This window comes from Syngnathus leptorhynchus, chromosome 2 (assembly GCF_054491065.1).
Source record: "Syngnathus leptorhynchus isolate UIUO chromosome 2, UIUO_Slep, whole genome shotgun sequence".
Taxonomy (NCBI): domain Eukaryota; kingdom Metazoa; phylum Chordata; class Actinopteri; order Syngnathiformes; family Syngnathidae; genus Syngnathus; species Syngnathus leptorhynchus.
Genome location: NC_141196.1, coordinates 2,458,807 through 2,475,257, shown reverse-complemented (window position 1 = coordinate 2,475,257; position 16,451 = coordinate 2,458,807). Strand labels below are relative to the sequence as shown.

Sequence of the window (16,451 nt, the reverse complement as noted above, 5' to 3'; positions counted from 1 at the left end):
TTTCATGTTTTCACGTGGATTTGAGTGTCTCACTGTTTGTGTTTGACCTCTGGGTGAGTGTTACCTGCAGGAGGGGAGGGGAGGCGGGGCCATCACCTCGGCCTAGTAAAAACGTACGTACAAATGTGACGTGTTGTATTAGAGACGCCTCCCCGTGAGGTGTGTGCGCGTGTGTTATCTCCACCTCTCGACCATCTTCTCCTCATCACGGCGACCCCTACAGTGTTACCCCCCGTGCCACCCTCCCCCTCCCTCACCCGCCGCTGCCCGCAACGTACCTCTGAAGAGAGGAAAAAGATGAGTACATTCCTGCTTTGGAGAAAAAAAAAAAAAACAGTTGAATAAAAAAAATCAAATGTTTAAGCACCACTTTTGCGTGTGATGTGAGCTTGATTTTTTTTTTGTGTGAGGGTCTTTTTTTTGTTTAGTTAGTGTGTGGGCGTGTGTATCAGAGGCCCGCCGGCTCTGCCTTTTAGAAGAGGTTCTCTACTCTCATCGACACTATAGACTGCTCACAGCTGGGGTTCCTTTTGGTAGCTCGCTTAATAGCATTGCCATCACACACACACACTAAACTCTCCCGCGAGTGTTATCAACAACTTATCAAACCCGCTTTCGTTAGTGTTGCCCGGCAACCTATTGACAGACCTGATTTCATTCTCCGGCTCCCCACCCACCCCCACCCTTTTCCCCCCTTTAACCCCATCTATCCGTTGTCATGGTAACACTTGTCATCTCTTTCAAAGTATCCTCATTTGCCACCAGGGTGGGCTTCAGGGTGACTACTTTGATCGATGGTGTGTGTGCGTGTGAGAGTTGATTACTGGCTGACACACACACGAACACACACACACACGGCCATTGACTTCCAGCTACACAAACATCCACTATTGTCTACTGATGGACACACATTGGTATCAATCCCGCTTTGGAAAAGGGTGTGAACCTCTGATGCCCAGTTACCATGGCGACCAGGTGTTTGCATCCCGCATGGCGCCTGTTTCAATGACGATAACTTCGGGAACCTTGAGGGTGGCCCCTATTTCAGCATTTGATGACCTCCAAGAAGACAAAGGCTTTCTGTTTTAGAAGTTGGAAAAGACCCCAGAGAAATTGTGTGGTGCAGGACAGCAATTTATTTAAAAAGCAAAACAACAAAAAAACAATTTTGGTTGAGCATTCTTGTGGCAAAACGTTCTCATCTCAGCATGTTAGTCATTTTTGCGGCATGCATCGCGGCATGACTCACTCACACCATGATGTTTTGTGATATGTTTCAACTAAATTGAATTAGGATTTACATCTGCTATCTATAAAAATTGTGACAGCATCAGCAAGAAAAGACATTTTAAACATGTTTCAAACAAATAAACAGTCATATATCTTGAACGTACTTGGTGTTCCTGAATCCGATGAACTTGAACACCCGCTACAAACCACGTGACATTATCTTCGTTTCCTGATTGGCCGAATGAGTTATGTCACTGACAGCCTGAACGTCTGACACCTCGCATGGCCACTAATGCTAAACATAACATTTAACAAAGCTTATTTGTTCACTTTTGCACGCAGAATAAATTTTATGTCAACATTAGGAGGGCCAAAACCGTCCGAGCGACATTTTGGCCCTGACGTAATTTGGCCACGCTCAGCTGTAACCAAGTCAAACGAGGTAGGTGGGAATTCTTAATTGAGACTTTCCATTGAGCATGTTCAGCAAAGTGAACATTTGCAGTCTAATGATCCTGAACTCCAAAATTCTTTTACAGCTCGCTCCCAATTAGTTGAGCAAAAACATTCAGTTTGATTGACATCCAAGAAAATTCAACTCGTTTTGTTTTCCCCAGTCTAAAACTGCATTGGACAATTTCCAGATCCTTCATTCACTTGAATATCCAGTAAATAGATGTTGTTTTGTTTACGTGCTTGGTTAAACAACTCCTCTCCTGTTTGACGTTTTCTTTTTCACAGCCTACTGAGCTCATCACGCTCGCCTGTCACCTTCGCCTGATTGATGCCACAAATCACGCAAGGTAGGCAGTAGGTACTTATTTTATGTTTGAGCTCTGAAAGAAAAGTGAATGACAAGAGATGGTGTTCAAATGACGGGTCCCGGGGCCATTTGTGGTCTGCTATCCAGTGATGTCAAAAAGTCTATTAAAAAGGAACACGTGACTCCAATAAATTATTGTATTGTGTAATTTTGCTTCAAAAATATTACCAGTACACAAAAAGAACAGATCGCAGCTGATTCAAGCTTAAAAAAAAAAACATTTGTCAATTTTATGTTAAGGAGGGGTTGTTTACATCTTTTGAATTCCACCAAAGTCATTTATAATCGAATTGAGTTACCTTTAAAGTCAAGCAACTTTTTCAAGCTAACTGTGGCAACACCGCTCCTAACTTAGCGCCACGTTGTCGTAATTAGACGTGGAAGAAAAAACAAAAAAGCGCCAATAAGCTTGACTGTAGCACCAAATCAATGCTAATAGCCTTCCCGGAATGGCTCGCCGCCGCTAATCCAATGCTGCAATATTGCCCTCAAAGAGGAACGAATGCTAATCTAATGGCTGTTAAAGCATAATGAGTCCTCGCCGGGTTCTTTGCGTCGGGCCTTCTAAGGAGGTCCTGTTTCGACTGATGCGGGTCGCCTTATCATTACATGCTCATCATTACCGCCGCTAATCTGTTCTGCTGCCTGCACACGCGCATGAATATTAATGTGGCCGCGTTGTGATAGCGACGTATACACACCTGCGCGCTTCATCGAGCGCGCCGCGACCCGTTTCCTAAACGCTCCTCGGAGGAAAGCAAACGGCGCCAAACCAAGCAGTTTTAAGTCAAATCAATGGAGAGATTATCCGGCCAAATTGGAAAAAGCTTCAGCTGCTGGCACAAAACGTCAAGAGTCTTGGCCCGCAAACGATACGGTTGCCATGGCGATGTCGAAAGGTCAAGGATGAGTGTGGAGTAGAAAATGACAATATTGAAAGCAACAGGCTGCAGAGAAACTTTACTAAATACGCTGGAATTGCTTGAGAGTTTCAGGGATGAATTCGTTTTGAACATGGCCGTCTTCTACTGTGTTGGGAAGTCGGGAACAAGCAATATTTTTCTCAAAATAATCGCAAATACTAGATGCAGATCGGATTTTGTTTGATTCAAAACTTTCGGGAACAATGGCGGATTATCGTGTTACGTTCAAAGCTCCTGAACATGGAATTCGTTTTTCAGGGGAATCGTCTGCTTCTCACCATCGGCAACAAGTGGAGATAAAGAGTACGACATTTTGAAAAGTTCGTCGCGGATGACAAGGTAGGTTGCATTGATTGTACGTTTATGGGCAGAAACTTTATTTAAAACTGACAAAGACAATGTTTGTCTTAAGTCTCACTTTAAATGTCTTTATCATGTTTCAAATATCTATATATTTTTTAATTCATAAACTCATGACAAACTAAATAATGAAGCAAGCAAATGTGATTTAGCTCATCAAATGCCAACAATGACCCGAATCAAAACATTCAGTGCCAAGGACGAGTTGAGACGTATTTTTTTCATTGAGACTTTTCTTTTCATTTAGTTGGAAAATACGAAACACGGCATTTATTAATGTGTGTAAGAAGGTTTTGTATGTCAGTCACAAATGAGGGGAAAAAAAAGAACAACATTGATTTTCAAAATATGACGCTGATGTCGTACACACAAACAGCCACAGCAAAGTTAGAAAATGCGACTTTCTGAGGACGAATATGGATACGACCTCATTAGTCTTTCCGTTTGCCGTTCTGATCGCACATGACGACGAGGCTTTGCGGATGAGCCGTGCTGTTTTCCTCCTTCTCATTTGTGCATTCTCGCCTTTGCTAATAATACATAGCGGGGCGCCCCCAAAAAAATATGCAGAGTGCATCATCACACACCCTGGCTGATTCCTGACATGCCTTTAAGGTTTCACTAGCACAAAGGAGAGGAAAAAGAAAACAAGATGGGCGCCTTTCATAGAAATGTGCATTTGTTGCTGGTTGCACAAATGGAAGGTATCGCGCAACCGAGATGAGAGCTTGCATGGCGAGTTATTTCTCATGTGAATTTCAAAGTTGAGTTTCCACCTGTGCGCATTTACACCATCAAACTGTGTCGTGAGAGCCTTTCCTTGAAAAGTTCAAAGCGCATCCTAGCTCAAAAGGCATCTGATGGAATTCTCATGCCCGGCCGGGAGTGCGAGCGTGATCTGCGGCGGCGCCACGCCCTTTTTGAATGGCTGCCGCTTTTTCAGTCCATCAGGAAGGATTTCACAGCGCAGAGGCCGCGGAAGCCTACGATTAGCCCAGCCGGGTCACGCCGGCGAATACATTTGAACAATTTTCAACTCGCTCGCCCCTTCAGCTTGACAAGTCCCTTAATCTTTTGCACTTTTTCGATCTTTTACGAATAAATGATCACCTGCCAGTGTCGGATCGTGTAAGAACGTGGAGAGTAGGGATGGGGGGGGGGGGTTACCATTTTTTATGGGAAAAAGTTGAAATATTGTTGTTTTTTTTATCCCTCTTGCGTAATGATGTGTCTGCTTTTGTTTTAGCCAAACATGTATGACTGTTATTTTTGTTTATTGCTTGTATTTAGTGAAAAATAAAATACACAAGAAGAAGACGTTGAAAAAAATAATAATCACATACTAGATCGCAATTGTAATATTCAAGAGGGGGAAAATAATGCATATTTTCCCAGCATGGGGAGTGAACAGCTTTTTCAAATTGCTCTCGGTTTGCAATGTTTGCAAGGCGGCGCATGACGGAGCTTGGCCCACAAAGCTGTCCGTGCGCCGCTGCGATATGCTCCGGAAAAAAAAACAAAAAACCAAACGCCGTTTTATTAATACGCAGAACAAATAATACACGCCCGATTTTAAAGTATGCACGGAGCCGGCTTTAAAATTGCGCTGAAACAATAAATAAATTTTAAAAAAAGCCCATCATCACCCAAGTGACATTTTTGTGAAATCTTTCTCCCCAACCGCTCGTGTTAACATTGTTTATCATCAAACATGCGAAACAGAGTGTGAGAGAAAATAAAACACCACCTCCCCCTCCCCAAAGTCTGCGCCCCCTAAAAGTGACGCCTCGGCAGAAAGAGACGAAAGTGAATGGGTCCCCTTTCGTCTTCCACCCCCACCTTTTTTTCTCTCCCTTTATTGAGGCAGCTGCACCCTTTGACCTCGACGTTTGTGGAATGTGTGTGTGTGAGGAGTGTTGGGGGGGGCGGCTGAGTTGGTGAATTTGGGAGATGGCGGCCATGGAGGGAGAAAGGAGCGGCGAGGGAGGGAGAGCGAGAGAGAGAGAGAGAGGGAAGGCGAGTACAAAAGCTGTCAGGGCGCAACAATGAGCAAGGAGAATGCTGCGTGTCCAGAGATGCACTGAGCCGTGTTAGTGTGCGAACTGGGCAGGGTGAGGGCACACGTTTATAAAAAAAAAAAAAAAAAAGGAGAGCAAAGAGGACGGAAAAGGAGGTGAAAGAAGCTCGCAGGAGGCTGTTTGTTTTGTCCAGCAAGACTACGAAATAGCGAACTTCCGTTGCCAAAGGAAACCGAACACAAAACCCAGTATTAGTGTGTCCGTGTGTGTCTGTGTGTGTGTGTATACGTGCACCAAAAGGGGCCTTGTGTCCTTATACACTGTACCAGTGACATCACTCAGGCTTTACATTCACACACTTCTCATTAAGTTGATGAGTGCGTGTGTGTCTTTGTGTGCTTGTGTGTCAGTGTGTGTCTTTTGTGGGCCTTGTGAGGTCTTGTGTGTGTGTTTGTGTGCGGGTCACAATGAACTTAGATCAGGAACCAGTGTAGTGACAACGTTTGTTGCGCTCTGTTTCAAAAAACCGGTCTGAGAAGGGTTTGTATATGCAAACACACATATGCAAAACTTAGAAACGCACACAAACACAACGCAGACACACAATGGTATTGATTGAAGGGTGTGAGTTATCGAAAGTGTTTGGTAACAGCCTCAAAAGACACACTGACTATGATTATGGAGAGTCACGGCCACCTGAATGTGAACACACACACACACACACACAAACACACAACGCACTGTACACCGCTTGCACAAAGTGAATGCATGAACATGAGCACATCCAAACAAGTGCACTTATGCACACACACACACTCACCTACACTTTACATTGCACACAACAGCTGCCAAGCTCTTTTCTGGAGAGAAAAAAAACAACATGAGCTCTTCCTCTACTATTTTCCTCCCTCTGCCCCCCCCTCCCTCCCCCATGAGTGTGTGTGTGCGGCACATTGCGTTACATCGAAGCCGAGGAGGGATGAGACGGTGATGGGTTATTTCCTATCTTGCTGCACATGTGAAGGTCCCTCCGCTCGCCTTCATCATTTCGTCTGTCAGATGCACTGATAGCGCTGTGACACACACACACACACACACACACACACACACACACACACACACACACACACACACACACACACACACACACACACACCCCCCATTTCCCCTGTTTTTGCAATTTCTCTCCCTTGGTCAATTACAAGACATGCAAGTGTTTGTTTACAAGCGTCGCCATCGGGGAACGCTAATACTCCCGCCCCCCCCCTGGAGACACGTGTGATGTCACAGTGAGCCGTTTTCTCAAAGTTAAAGATGGCGACGCTGGAGGTGCACCTGCAATTTGTACGTGTGTGTGTGTGTGTGTGTTTGTGTGTGTGTGTGTGTGTGTGTGAGCGGGAGAATTTCAAGGCTTTCTTTTAGGCATTTGCTTTATTTTGTCCTCTCTGCGGGCACGGTAGAGGGAATTTCATTATGCAAATTTGCAGTCGCTGCTGATGAGCATGGCCCCGGGCTTGCGTCTTACACACACACACACACACACACACACACACACACACACACACACACACACACACACACACACACACACACACACACAAACACAAACACACTCCTTGTTGAGCCTACAGACATCAAAACATGCGTGACTGTCTGTGTGGGGCAGTCACGCATGTTTGTCTGCATCTGTTTGTGTGTGTGTGTGTGTGTGTGTGTGTGTGTGTGTGTGTGTGTGTGTGTGTGTGTGTGCCTGGAAGAACCCGCTTCATTTACAAACTACTCTGTATCTATTATATATCTTTATATTCTGGTAAGTGGGTTTCTCTATACACACACACACACACACACACACACACACACACACACACACACACACACACACACACACACACACACACACACACACACACACACACACTCAAACAGATGCACAATTCTGTGACTGACATTGATACAGTGACGTCAGGAGAACATGCAATACACATGCTCGCGAAAGGTCAAATTACACACACATACGCACTCGCTCTCTGATTGATACACAAAAGCCGAGCCCTACCCCATGTGGATGTGACCCCGTGACCCCGCTGTCATACACAGGGCCCATCTGCCACAGAGAAACTCAGAGGGAGGGTGCTTGGGTTTGGGGGGGGTACGTGAAGAGGTCGGGGTTGAATTGGGGGCCGGTACACCAAAGTTAGAATAGAAGAAGAGAAGAATGCGTCTTCATGGTACATTTTGAGTCGGGACCTGGCACAGATGTGGTTTTGGGAGGGGGAGGGGGGGTGGACAGTGAAGAACATGTTTGCCTTTCAGCCCCGGGCTTGTCTTTCCACTGCCTCCTTTTCAACCCGCCGTCCTCTCCGGCCCGGCTACGGTAAATAAAGCCAATAGTCATGGAAGCGAGCTGACTACTGTCCTGAATGTGGAACAGATGAGGGACAGAAGGGGAACAAAGACATCAGGGCCGCCACCGCGGGTGGCGTTGAATTGGAGGGTATGGGGGGGGGGGACTCGCTTCTAACGTAGGACTGTAAAAAGTGTGCAGCTGGCGAGTCGGTTTGGGGGGGCTTTGAATTTGGAGGTGTGCTTGGAAATGGAAGGAGAAAAGCAGAACATCTCCTGCGAGCAAGACAAAGTTGAAAGGACGCCGCTTAGGAAGCTTGATTTTGAAAGCTCATTCATACAAAACAAATTCTTCTTTCCACTAGCATCAGTTCAGTTTCAAAGACTGCCATCTGGAGGTGATTGGTGATATTACAACTTCAAGTACGACTCCTGCATATTGACATCTTTTCCTTTTTGTTTTCGGATTCTTTTTTCTTCACATTTTGGATTAGTCCTCTTTTCTTTTCTTCCCCCATTTTTTGGGGTGATAAAAACCTACATGGCGTCACTTCCTCTTTGACCACAGCTGTCTGCAAAAAATGTAAAGTTTATAAACTCTCACTCCGTTCCATCGTTTTAAATGTCCGGCCGCATGAATACTCGCTTTAACGGCATCCTGGGAAAATGTGGCTTAATTCCTTAAATCATCCTCATGCAAATGTCACGTATGTGTAGACACAAAGAAGAAGACGGCGTTCACATTTACATATTTGCCATCCTCCCAGTCTTGACTGCATCTGATTATGCCGGCGCCACGTGGAAATAAACGAAATACCCGAGGTAGTTTTAAAAAGGAACAAATGAACGAGAACCGATAGAGGAAATGAAGTCCAAACTTTAATACAATTAAGATGTGCCCCAGATTATTTCTCTATTGGAGCCCAAAAAAAAATATCCCGGAGCGCAAAAGTCGTTTTTTATTATTATTATTTTTTTTAGAGACGCGCTAACTACATATTGTCTGTAAAGTGTTTTTATTAGCGCCGTTGCCGTTTCCGTCACTAGATAAGATAACTGTGTTTAGAATTTGTGGGCACAATAATAAATATGGACTTTTTTTTTATTTTTGTGATCCGGCGCTAACGTCTGATGTCATTAGATTGCGGAGGTGCTTCAGACAAAGCGGCGACGCAGCGCTCGCGCTTTTATTGCGTCTTAAAAGGCTTCGGCTGACGCGTAAGTAACATGCAAAGCAGGTTTGTCTGACAGATGAGTTATATTTCCATTAGCATATTTCCGCGCCGGTTCTTAAGTAGCCTCCGCAGAGAAGACTGATGGAAGTTGATGTACTCCACAAAGGCCTTAAATTAAAATAGCGCCTCCAAACGCAGGCGCGGCGTGTCGCTGCCTCCGCTTTTTCGGAGCCGCTTATTTTCCATTAGAAAAGCATTTCCGTTCATTTGCCAGAATTGGAAGTTGATTAGCCGTGACAATTAGACAGCAAATTTGTCGCTAGCGTGGTTATACCTCACTCCGAGAACTTTGCGCCTCAGCCGGAATCTGTCTCGTTTCCTTTTGGCCCGCGGCTATAAGAGCAGCGCTAATTGCTAATGTGTGAGCGCATGCGGCTTTTCAGACTTTACATTTGATATACGTTCCCGTTTTGGGGCCCGCCTGGCGTTAATCCCGCTTTGAATGGACTGTATGTCTCTTCGTGTCGCCATTGTGTAGAAAAGAGCGGAAAGGAAGTGTTTAGTACGAGGTTGACGCTTTCATTGACAAGAGTTGAATAAAAGCCAGACAAGGGCTGGCAAAATTCTCCATATCCTGGTCACCATCACACTTATGGGGGCAGGGGGCATGGCCGCTTTAGAGCGCCTTGTTGTGGGCCGCAAGTGTACGCATGTTATTTGAACTTAAAAGCCATAGAATAACTGAAGGGGAAGTCTCGGTTTCCATGGTGACCATGTGCCGTAAAGCGATACGTTTTTGATAAATACAAATATCGTAATGTAATATTTTTCTTAAAATGACACGAAATGCGTATTTTATGTAGAGCGTGATTAAATGACTTTTTTCGGTGTTAGTGGATAATTTGTTGGCTGTCTCTGTGTGCTAGCCAAATGGGTCAAGGGCCCACTGTTTAGGACCCGCTTGCTCTATCACTTTAAATAATTTTTCCATTTTTTTTTTTTCATTTTAATATGGGCCAAAGCTTTAGAAAACAGTTTTGGGTGGACACAAGTGATGGCTAAAATGGATTTGCAATTAGGTAGTCCCCCCCCCCCACACACACACGCTTACAGTACAAGAAATAGCGCGAGCCCGCCCAATCCCGAGGTTGAAACTCGAACCACCCCCGCCTTCCAAAATATGAGCATTTTTCTCAAAAAGTTCTCCTCGTGTTCTTTCCAAGCCCGTTCTCGATACCGTATATGAAATATCGAGTGGCGTTCAAAAGACAATGGCCCGCGTTGACACGCGCACTCACATACAAAACACCGAGTCTAGCGATTTAATTAAGCGCTACGTGAATAATTCAGTTTGCGCCTCCGGGCTGGAGATAATTATAACGATTGGGATAATAATGTTTTTTTTTTTTATTGTATTAAGACGTCAATATCTCTGGCAGTGCAGATACTCTCCGACGAGTTTTTCCGGCAAAGTTTTCATACGATGTCAGCGGTGGTGGTGTGTGACCTTGGTCGTGGCGCGGGCACGCCGGCTCCCGGTGGAGCTATCAAAGCTTTCAGTGCTCACTTGAGCTGATCAATAATATATAATGTGATTACAGCTGTCCTCTACTGTGTGGCTTCCATCAAGTTCTGATTAGACGGTGATTGCCTATTCTTCAGCGGACGTATGGAATCAGCAGTCTATTGGCTGGGGTTGTGTAACCTTTGATGAATGCGTGGGAGACGTAATTGGGCCGCATTGTTGGCCAGGCGGCCGGTGCAATTTTTTCTTTTTCCTTTTTTATTCTTGTAATTTGAATCATTTCTGGAGAGGATTGGAAATCTGGATTCTTCATGGGACAATTTGGTGGGGATGACGTGGGAAGCAGCAGAAGGTGTTTCAGGGTTGGCTTAAAAAATCAACCCACAAAACTTTATGAAGATAATAATTACAAACTTTCTCTTTAAGGTTCCTTTTTTTTTATTTGTATGTGTTTTTGGAGCTAGATGACGACAGCACAGTTGTTTTTTTAGCCGAAGCACTCGAAACATTGACAGTATTTCCTCCATCGTTGTCGATGTGGATCGGTAATGACATCATCAACGTGCTGAAAACACGACACGACACCTAAACGACCTCACTCCTTCAGATAGAAATACAAACCTGTTCCGTAACTACATTTGTTGCGTGCCTTTAGTGAGCGTCCTGGATTTTTCTCGTTTATTCTTGTCCGAGTCCCACCAGCGACTTGACGGCCACTTCATTAGGAACACCTCCACCGCAATCTAATGCACTCACTGGAGCATTGAGGAGGCCTTGTCCAGTGTGTATTTCAAGCATCGATCACTTTCTGTCCAGACACCCGTCCTCTTGGGGAGCCTCTCCTTCTGGGTTTTCAGGGGAGGGGGGGTGGTCCATCTGCGAGGCTGGACATCGAGTCGGTGAGAGCTAATGGATGGCGTGCACGTATTCGGACAACAGATTGGCCCTCTGTGCGTGCGTGTTGGAAAGTTGAAGAACTTCCAACTGCCTCTTGTGTCCCCTTAGCGTCAGCCTCATTTGATTAGTAGCCTGAAGGGGCCCTGTCGATCAATAAATGACTTTGGTGCCCCCCCCCCCTCTTCTACAGCCCCCCAACCCCCAACTCCCAACACACACAAAGACGCACACTGTCTGCCGCACTCGCACTAATGCGACAAACTGCGGCCCAGCTCATTTAGGCCAGGACGTCAATCATAGAAAGTCCAGTCTGGCTATGTAGGACGTCGGCTGGTTTCGGGGGGGTGGGGTGGGGGGCTGGGCTGAATGCGATAATTTGAGTCCATCTGGTACACAAGATGATGAGCTATAACTTCCTGTTCTTTATTATCCATTCATAAGCAAGGTGGACGCATGTCCATCATCTAGCGCCTCACTAGATGATCCATTTAGCCTTTTACATTGAAAAGCTTAATTGGCTTAAAGCTCACGCACACACGCACGATGATGTCACCACCCATTGTGAGCGCGACCTCCCACTGTCCGAATATTAGGTTAACCGCTGCGCTCAAGGGCACTTTGACGCCCCGCGCCGAAAGAGCCGCCGGCGTTTTATCATCCAGAAATGTTCCGGGGCGCTCCGCTAATTATACCCGTCGTCGCGCGACCGCCCGCCGCCTCCCGAACTCCATCGAGGATGTAAGTGCGGGAGGGTGCAGCCATTGGCTATCCTGGGATGTTTTGAAGGATTTCTAAAATGTCATTTAACACAATGACAATTTACCCTGATCACGATTCAACAATGTTCTCAATCTGCTGCATCTTTGGATGTCAGATTATTATATATTTATATTTTGCCAGTGGCTGGTATCGGTAGCCTCCGCTAGTACTCGATATCATAAATTAAAGGCCATCGTCGGCCCAGAGCTCGGCCAAACAAAACGGAAGCGTGGCCTTCCACGTGGCGCACGTCCACCTACGCACTCCGGGAAGCCTTCCTCGTGACCTCACGCACAGCGCTGTCACTCAGCCCGAGGCCCCGCCCCTTCGCTCTGCCATCCCACGCAGTCGTCGGTCACCGCCACGTGCCGGTTAACCCCCCTTAACGAGGTGCAGCGGCGGGTCACGTCGCCGGGCTTTATGTCCGCCCACGCCGACTCGGGTTGGTGTAATTGACTTACTGATGGACTGTCTGGGTAGACGTGGTGCTTGGCGAGCGAGCGAGCGTGGGCGTGGGAAGGATTGCAGCTAGGAGAAGGTATGGCTTGGCTTTCAGACGCTTGTAATCGTTGCTAATTGGAGACTTCCATGGCTCCGCTGTTCGATGTTTTTTGTCCAATCAGATTCCCCGCCTTTGCCGTGTCAGTCCCAGAGCCTTTAAAATCAATCACACCGGCCGATGCAACTGGAATTATATTACAATCACATTTTTTTCCATCACATCGCAATCAGGACATATTTTTTCCAATTTCTGACTGGATTCATATCACGGAATTAATTTTTCACACCTTTCCACACAAGCCACGCCCCTTTTCCACCTGTGCTGTGCTTATTCATCCATCCAGTTGGAACTGATGTGTAACTGACGCCGATGATGGACACTTATTTCCACACTTATCTTTTCTTTTCCTCCTCAGTGAGTGTCTGGGAATGTCGGGGAAGGCGTGTCCCCCTATCCCGCCCCCCTCCCCCCGTCGCTTTTCAGCGCCGATCATCTTGTGTGAGCAGCAGCCTGACTGCACCGCTGTTAATTTCCCTACTCCCAGCATTAATTAGGAGTTCATAAATTAAGGAAAGGGGCGGAAGGAGAGGTGTTGTCATCAGAAAAAAAAAATTAATTTCTCACTCCGACACACACTGGAGGAGAGGAGGGGGGGGGGGTGTCTGCACAATGAGGATTTATTTGCCTTGGAGAGCTGATGTTGATGTTTTGAACGTTGACGCATTCAGCATTTCGATTCTTTTCCATAAAACGCCGCATTCCGAGGGTTGCTAATTGGTACGCATGCACTCCGGAATCCTTTAACTGCCCCCTTTTGCGGTGTGGGGGGGCGGGGGAAATGTACGTTTCGTCTGCAGCGGGCGCGACAACGCCGTGCCTTTACTGCGCCGACGTGACGAGTGTTTTGTTAGACTCTTGAGCATTAAGCGCTAGCCGCGGGATTTATGGAGGCGCAGTTGCGCAATGACCTCCACGGGTTAGGTGGAGTCTCACCTCGCAAACGATTCTCACGTTTCGTTTCTCAACTTTACAGCAGTTCAAATGTTCTTCTGGAACACACGCAAGCACGTTCAGCGTTTGCATCCGTCGGCTCCCGGGAGTCTTACTCGCCATTTCCTGACTTCAGGGAGCTCCAACGCAATTAACTGACCTTAAGGGGGTTCTCTCAGGTCGGCGGGATAAGATATGACCGATATTAGTGCTGAACGTTGTTTACAGTGATAGATTGCGTGCGCAGTTTCGAGTCAATAAGTTAGGATAGCGCCAAGAGGACACTTAGCGGAGAAATGATGTGCTAACTACGCTAATTTGTTTGTTTTTTAATATGCGGACGTTAATTTCCCTCGCCACTCTTTAGACTTTCCAATAAAAGCGTGATTGGCCCAGTGGACTCGCTTGGCCGGCCACTTGGGCTGGAGGGCCTTTTGGGTCGGCGTGCCGGCTTTGGCGGCGGTGGGCCGTCTGCTGCTTTTGGATGGCTTCTCCCTCGGGATTACATGTAGCGTGGAAAGTGGAGACGCGAGGTCTGCCGAGGTCTCTGTTCAGTTATTGATTCGGTTTTGTGTGTGTGGGGAGGGGGGGGGGTCATTCTCTGCCATGGGTTTAAGAGTAACATCTGGCACAGAGTAAAGTCACCAGCAAGTTTTTTTGTTTTGAAAATCGAGTTCATTTTTAGAGCAAGTTATAGTTTTTTTTTAAAAATGATTCATTTTAGTTGACCTTTTTTCCTTCGATTTAGTATTAGTTTTTTAAGTAAACTACAATTCTCAACCAACTATTTGACCATCTTTATTCTGTATGTAAGACCAAATAAAAGTAAAATCATGCACGAAAGCTGATGCCTGATATTAAATGACAAAGATGAAAACTAAAGACATTTTTTACTGTGATTATTGTAAGATGTAGTGTTAGTTACTTTTCATTCTTTAAAAAAAAAAATCCGTCAATTTCAGTTTATCTCATTGAATTTCGTAAACACGAATAACCTCGGTGGTTGCACGTTTTTTTAAATTTTAGCCACCAAAGGCTTCCATGTGCAGTCTTTCCAAACTCTGCCTCCATTTTGATGATGTCCTTGACCGAGATGTTCCCTGTGAAAAGTGCTTTTAATTATGAAGGGCGCCGCCCTGCAGGCTGGCGGAGCTCCAAGTGGACAACCACTCACTGCCCCCCTTGCACACGCACACAAACACACACAGACACACACACGATGCGGCTGTTGGCGCTACCACCTCGCCAATAAAACACACACTCACTGGTTAATGCCTCGATTCACTGGCCGTATTTATGCGCGTCAACACAACTCGGGCGATGATGCGCACTCACCGCAGCAGACCCCACGCTGTCGTCTGACACGCATGACACGCACATCCACAAAGACGCACACTCTCGGGCAGGCACACAAAGAGGTCCCGAGCGCACACACGGGCCCATTTGCGGTATTTCTTCCATTCAGCGTATCCCGTCCAGCTGTCAGCGGGCTGTCAGTGTGTTGTGTTGCCAGACGAGTGGCCCCGCCCCCTCGCCAACAATAAAACATGCCTTTAAAATGTCACCAGCTCCCCAAAGAGCCCAGGCAGAGGCAACTAATCGATTCGCATTAGTTGTTCAATTGACTTTGGCTTGAACTTAACTCTCAGACTCCACCTCGCCTCTCCTCCTTCCCTTTTTTTGCTTTTCTTTCCTCTCAACTTTTCTCCTTTTTTTTCTTCTCCTGCCCTTTTCTCTCCGTTTTCCCTCTTTTGTTTTCCTTTTCTAAGGATTGTTATCACGGGTAAAACAAATCCTTGATCTCTGCGCACCTTTGCTGACAGTCTGACACAGTTGTGTGCGTGTTTTATTTTTATTTCTTTTTTTGGTGTTATGTTGAAATACTTTGGTCACGTCAATTTGGGCGTACGGTGTCCCGCAGAGCGAGCCCCTCTCACTTATCTGGCCCGGCTGTGTTTTCGCAGACGCTGCTTGACACCCAGGACCCCCCTACTTTGGCTCGGGTCAGAGGGGAGGAAAGTGGAGAATATAAGGAAGGGCGAGGGTTAAGCCCAGAGCCAAAAGGAGTCCCTCGCTTAATATAGCCGATCAACCCCTTGTGCCTTAGCCTAAACAAATATGGCTGCCTCTAATGAACAACACATATGCATCTTGGACCCATTTGAACGTCAAATGAACGTCATTGCCAATTTTTTTTTTTTTTTTTTTTGGTGGCCTTGCAAATAAGCAAAGCAGTGCCACGCCAGGCCAGAATATGCAAGTTGGCAGCTAGCAAGACGACGGTAGCAACGACTAGTGTTAAGCAGATGGGACATTTTTTTTTTTTTCCCTTTCCTTTTCCTTTTTAGAACTCCTAATTAGCACTTTGGAGCGTGTGCAGGCTGTCCACATGTGCATATTTTGTGGCACACACGCACCACACTGCTGTATTTTGACTGACTGTGTGGGTGTTGCGCCGCAATAAAAGTCCAACTAAGGGCGCCACATGGGAGCGTTTATCCGGCGACAGACCACTTCTGTCTAATTAGTGTTAAAAAAAACACAGTGACTCTTCGGCAAGTACACGTGTGTTGCAGCGCGTTTGTGTTGTTTTTGTATTGTCTGCTTTCAAAGGCCACGCAGGTCAATCTTGATTAGCATCGTCGGCTATTTCCAGTTGGCCGTGGGGGCAAAAGTATAGAAACTCTCTCGGAGTACTTGTCGAAAAGTCGGAGTGACTCGACTCTGACTTCAGTAAAAGTAAGAAGAGAGTTGGAAATGTATTTGAATATTCAAAAGTGAACATCATTTCAGTCAAGTCTGCTAGCTTCATGTCAATCTTGATTAGCATCGTCGGCTATTTCCAGTAGGCCGTGGGGGCAAAAGTATAGAAACTCTCTCGGAGTACTTGTCGAAAAGTCGGAGTG

At 46.2% G+C, this 16,451-nt stretch overlaps 2 protein-coding genes across 4 annotated transcripts in view; both read left to right on the top strand.

The window, feature by feature from the left end:
• Positions 1-423, top strand: part of efnb3b (ephrin-B3b) — a 44,979-nt gene extending 44,556 nt beyond the window's left edge. For 2 of the 3 annotated variants that reach the window (XM_085904620.1, XM_085904612.1), the window contains one exon: positions 1-422. This exon is cut by the window's left edge and continues 2,549 nt beyond it. The gene's annotated coding sequence lies outside the window, so the exon portion shown is untranslated. The other variant, XM_085904628.1, reaches the window with a different exon arrangement.
• Positions 424-1,497: 1,074 nt separating this feature from the next.
• Positions 1,498-16,451, top strand: part of LOC147060070 (uncharacterized) — a 74,384-nt gene continuing 59,430 nt past the window's right edge. Inside the window, exons 1-3 of the mRNA XM_085906388.1 lie at positions 1,498-1,672; positions 1,972-2,033; positions 3,235-3,315. Coding sequence (XP_085762514.1) covers positions 1,523-1,672; positions 1,972-2,033; positions 3,235-3,315 — 293 coding nt within the window. The 5' untranslated portion in view covers positions 1,498-1,522. The remainder of the gene's footprint in view (positions 1,673-1,971; positions 2,034-3,234; positions 3,316-16,451) is intronic.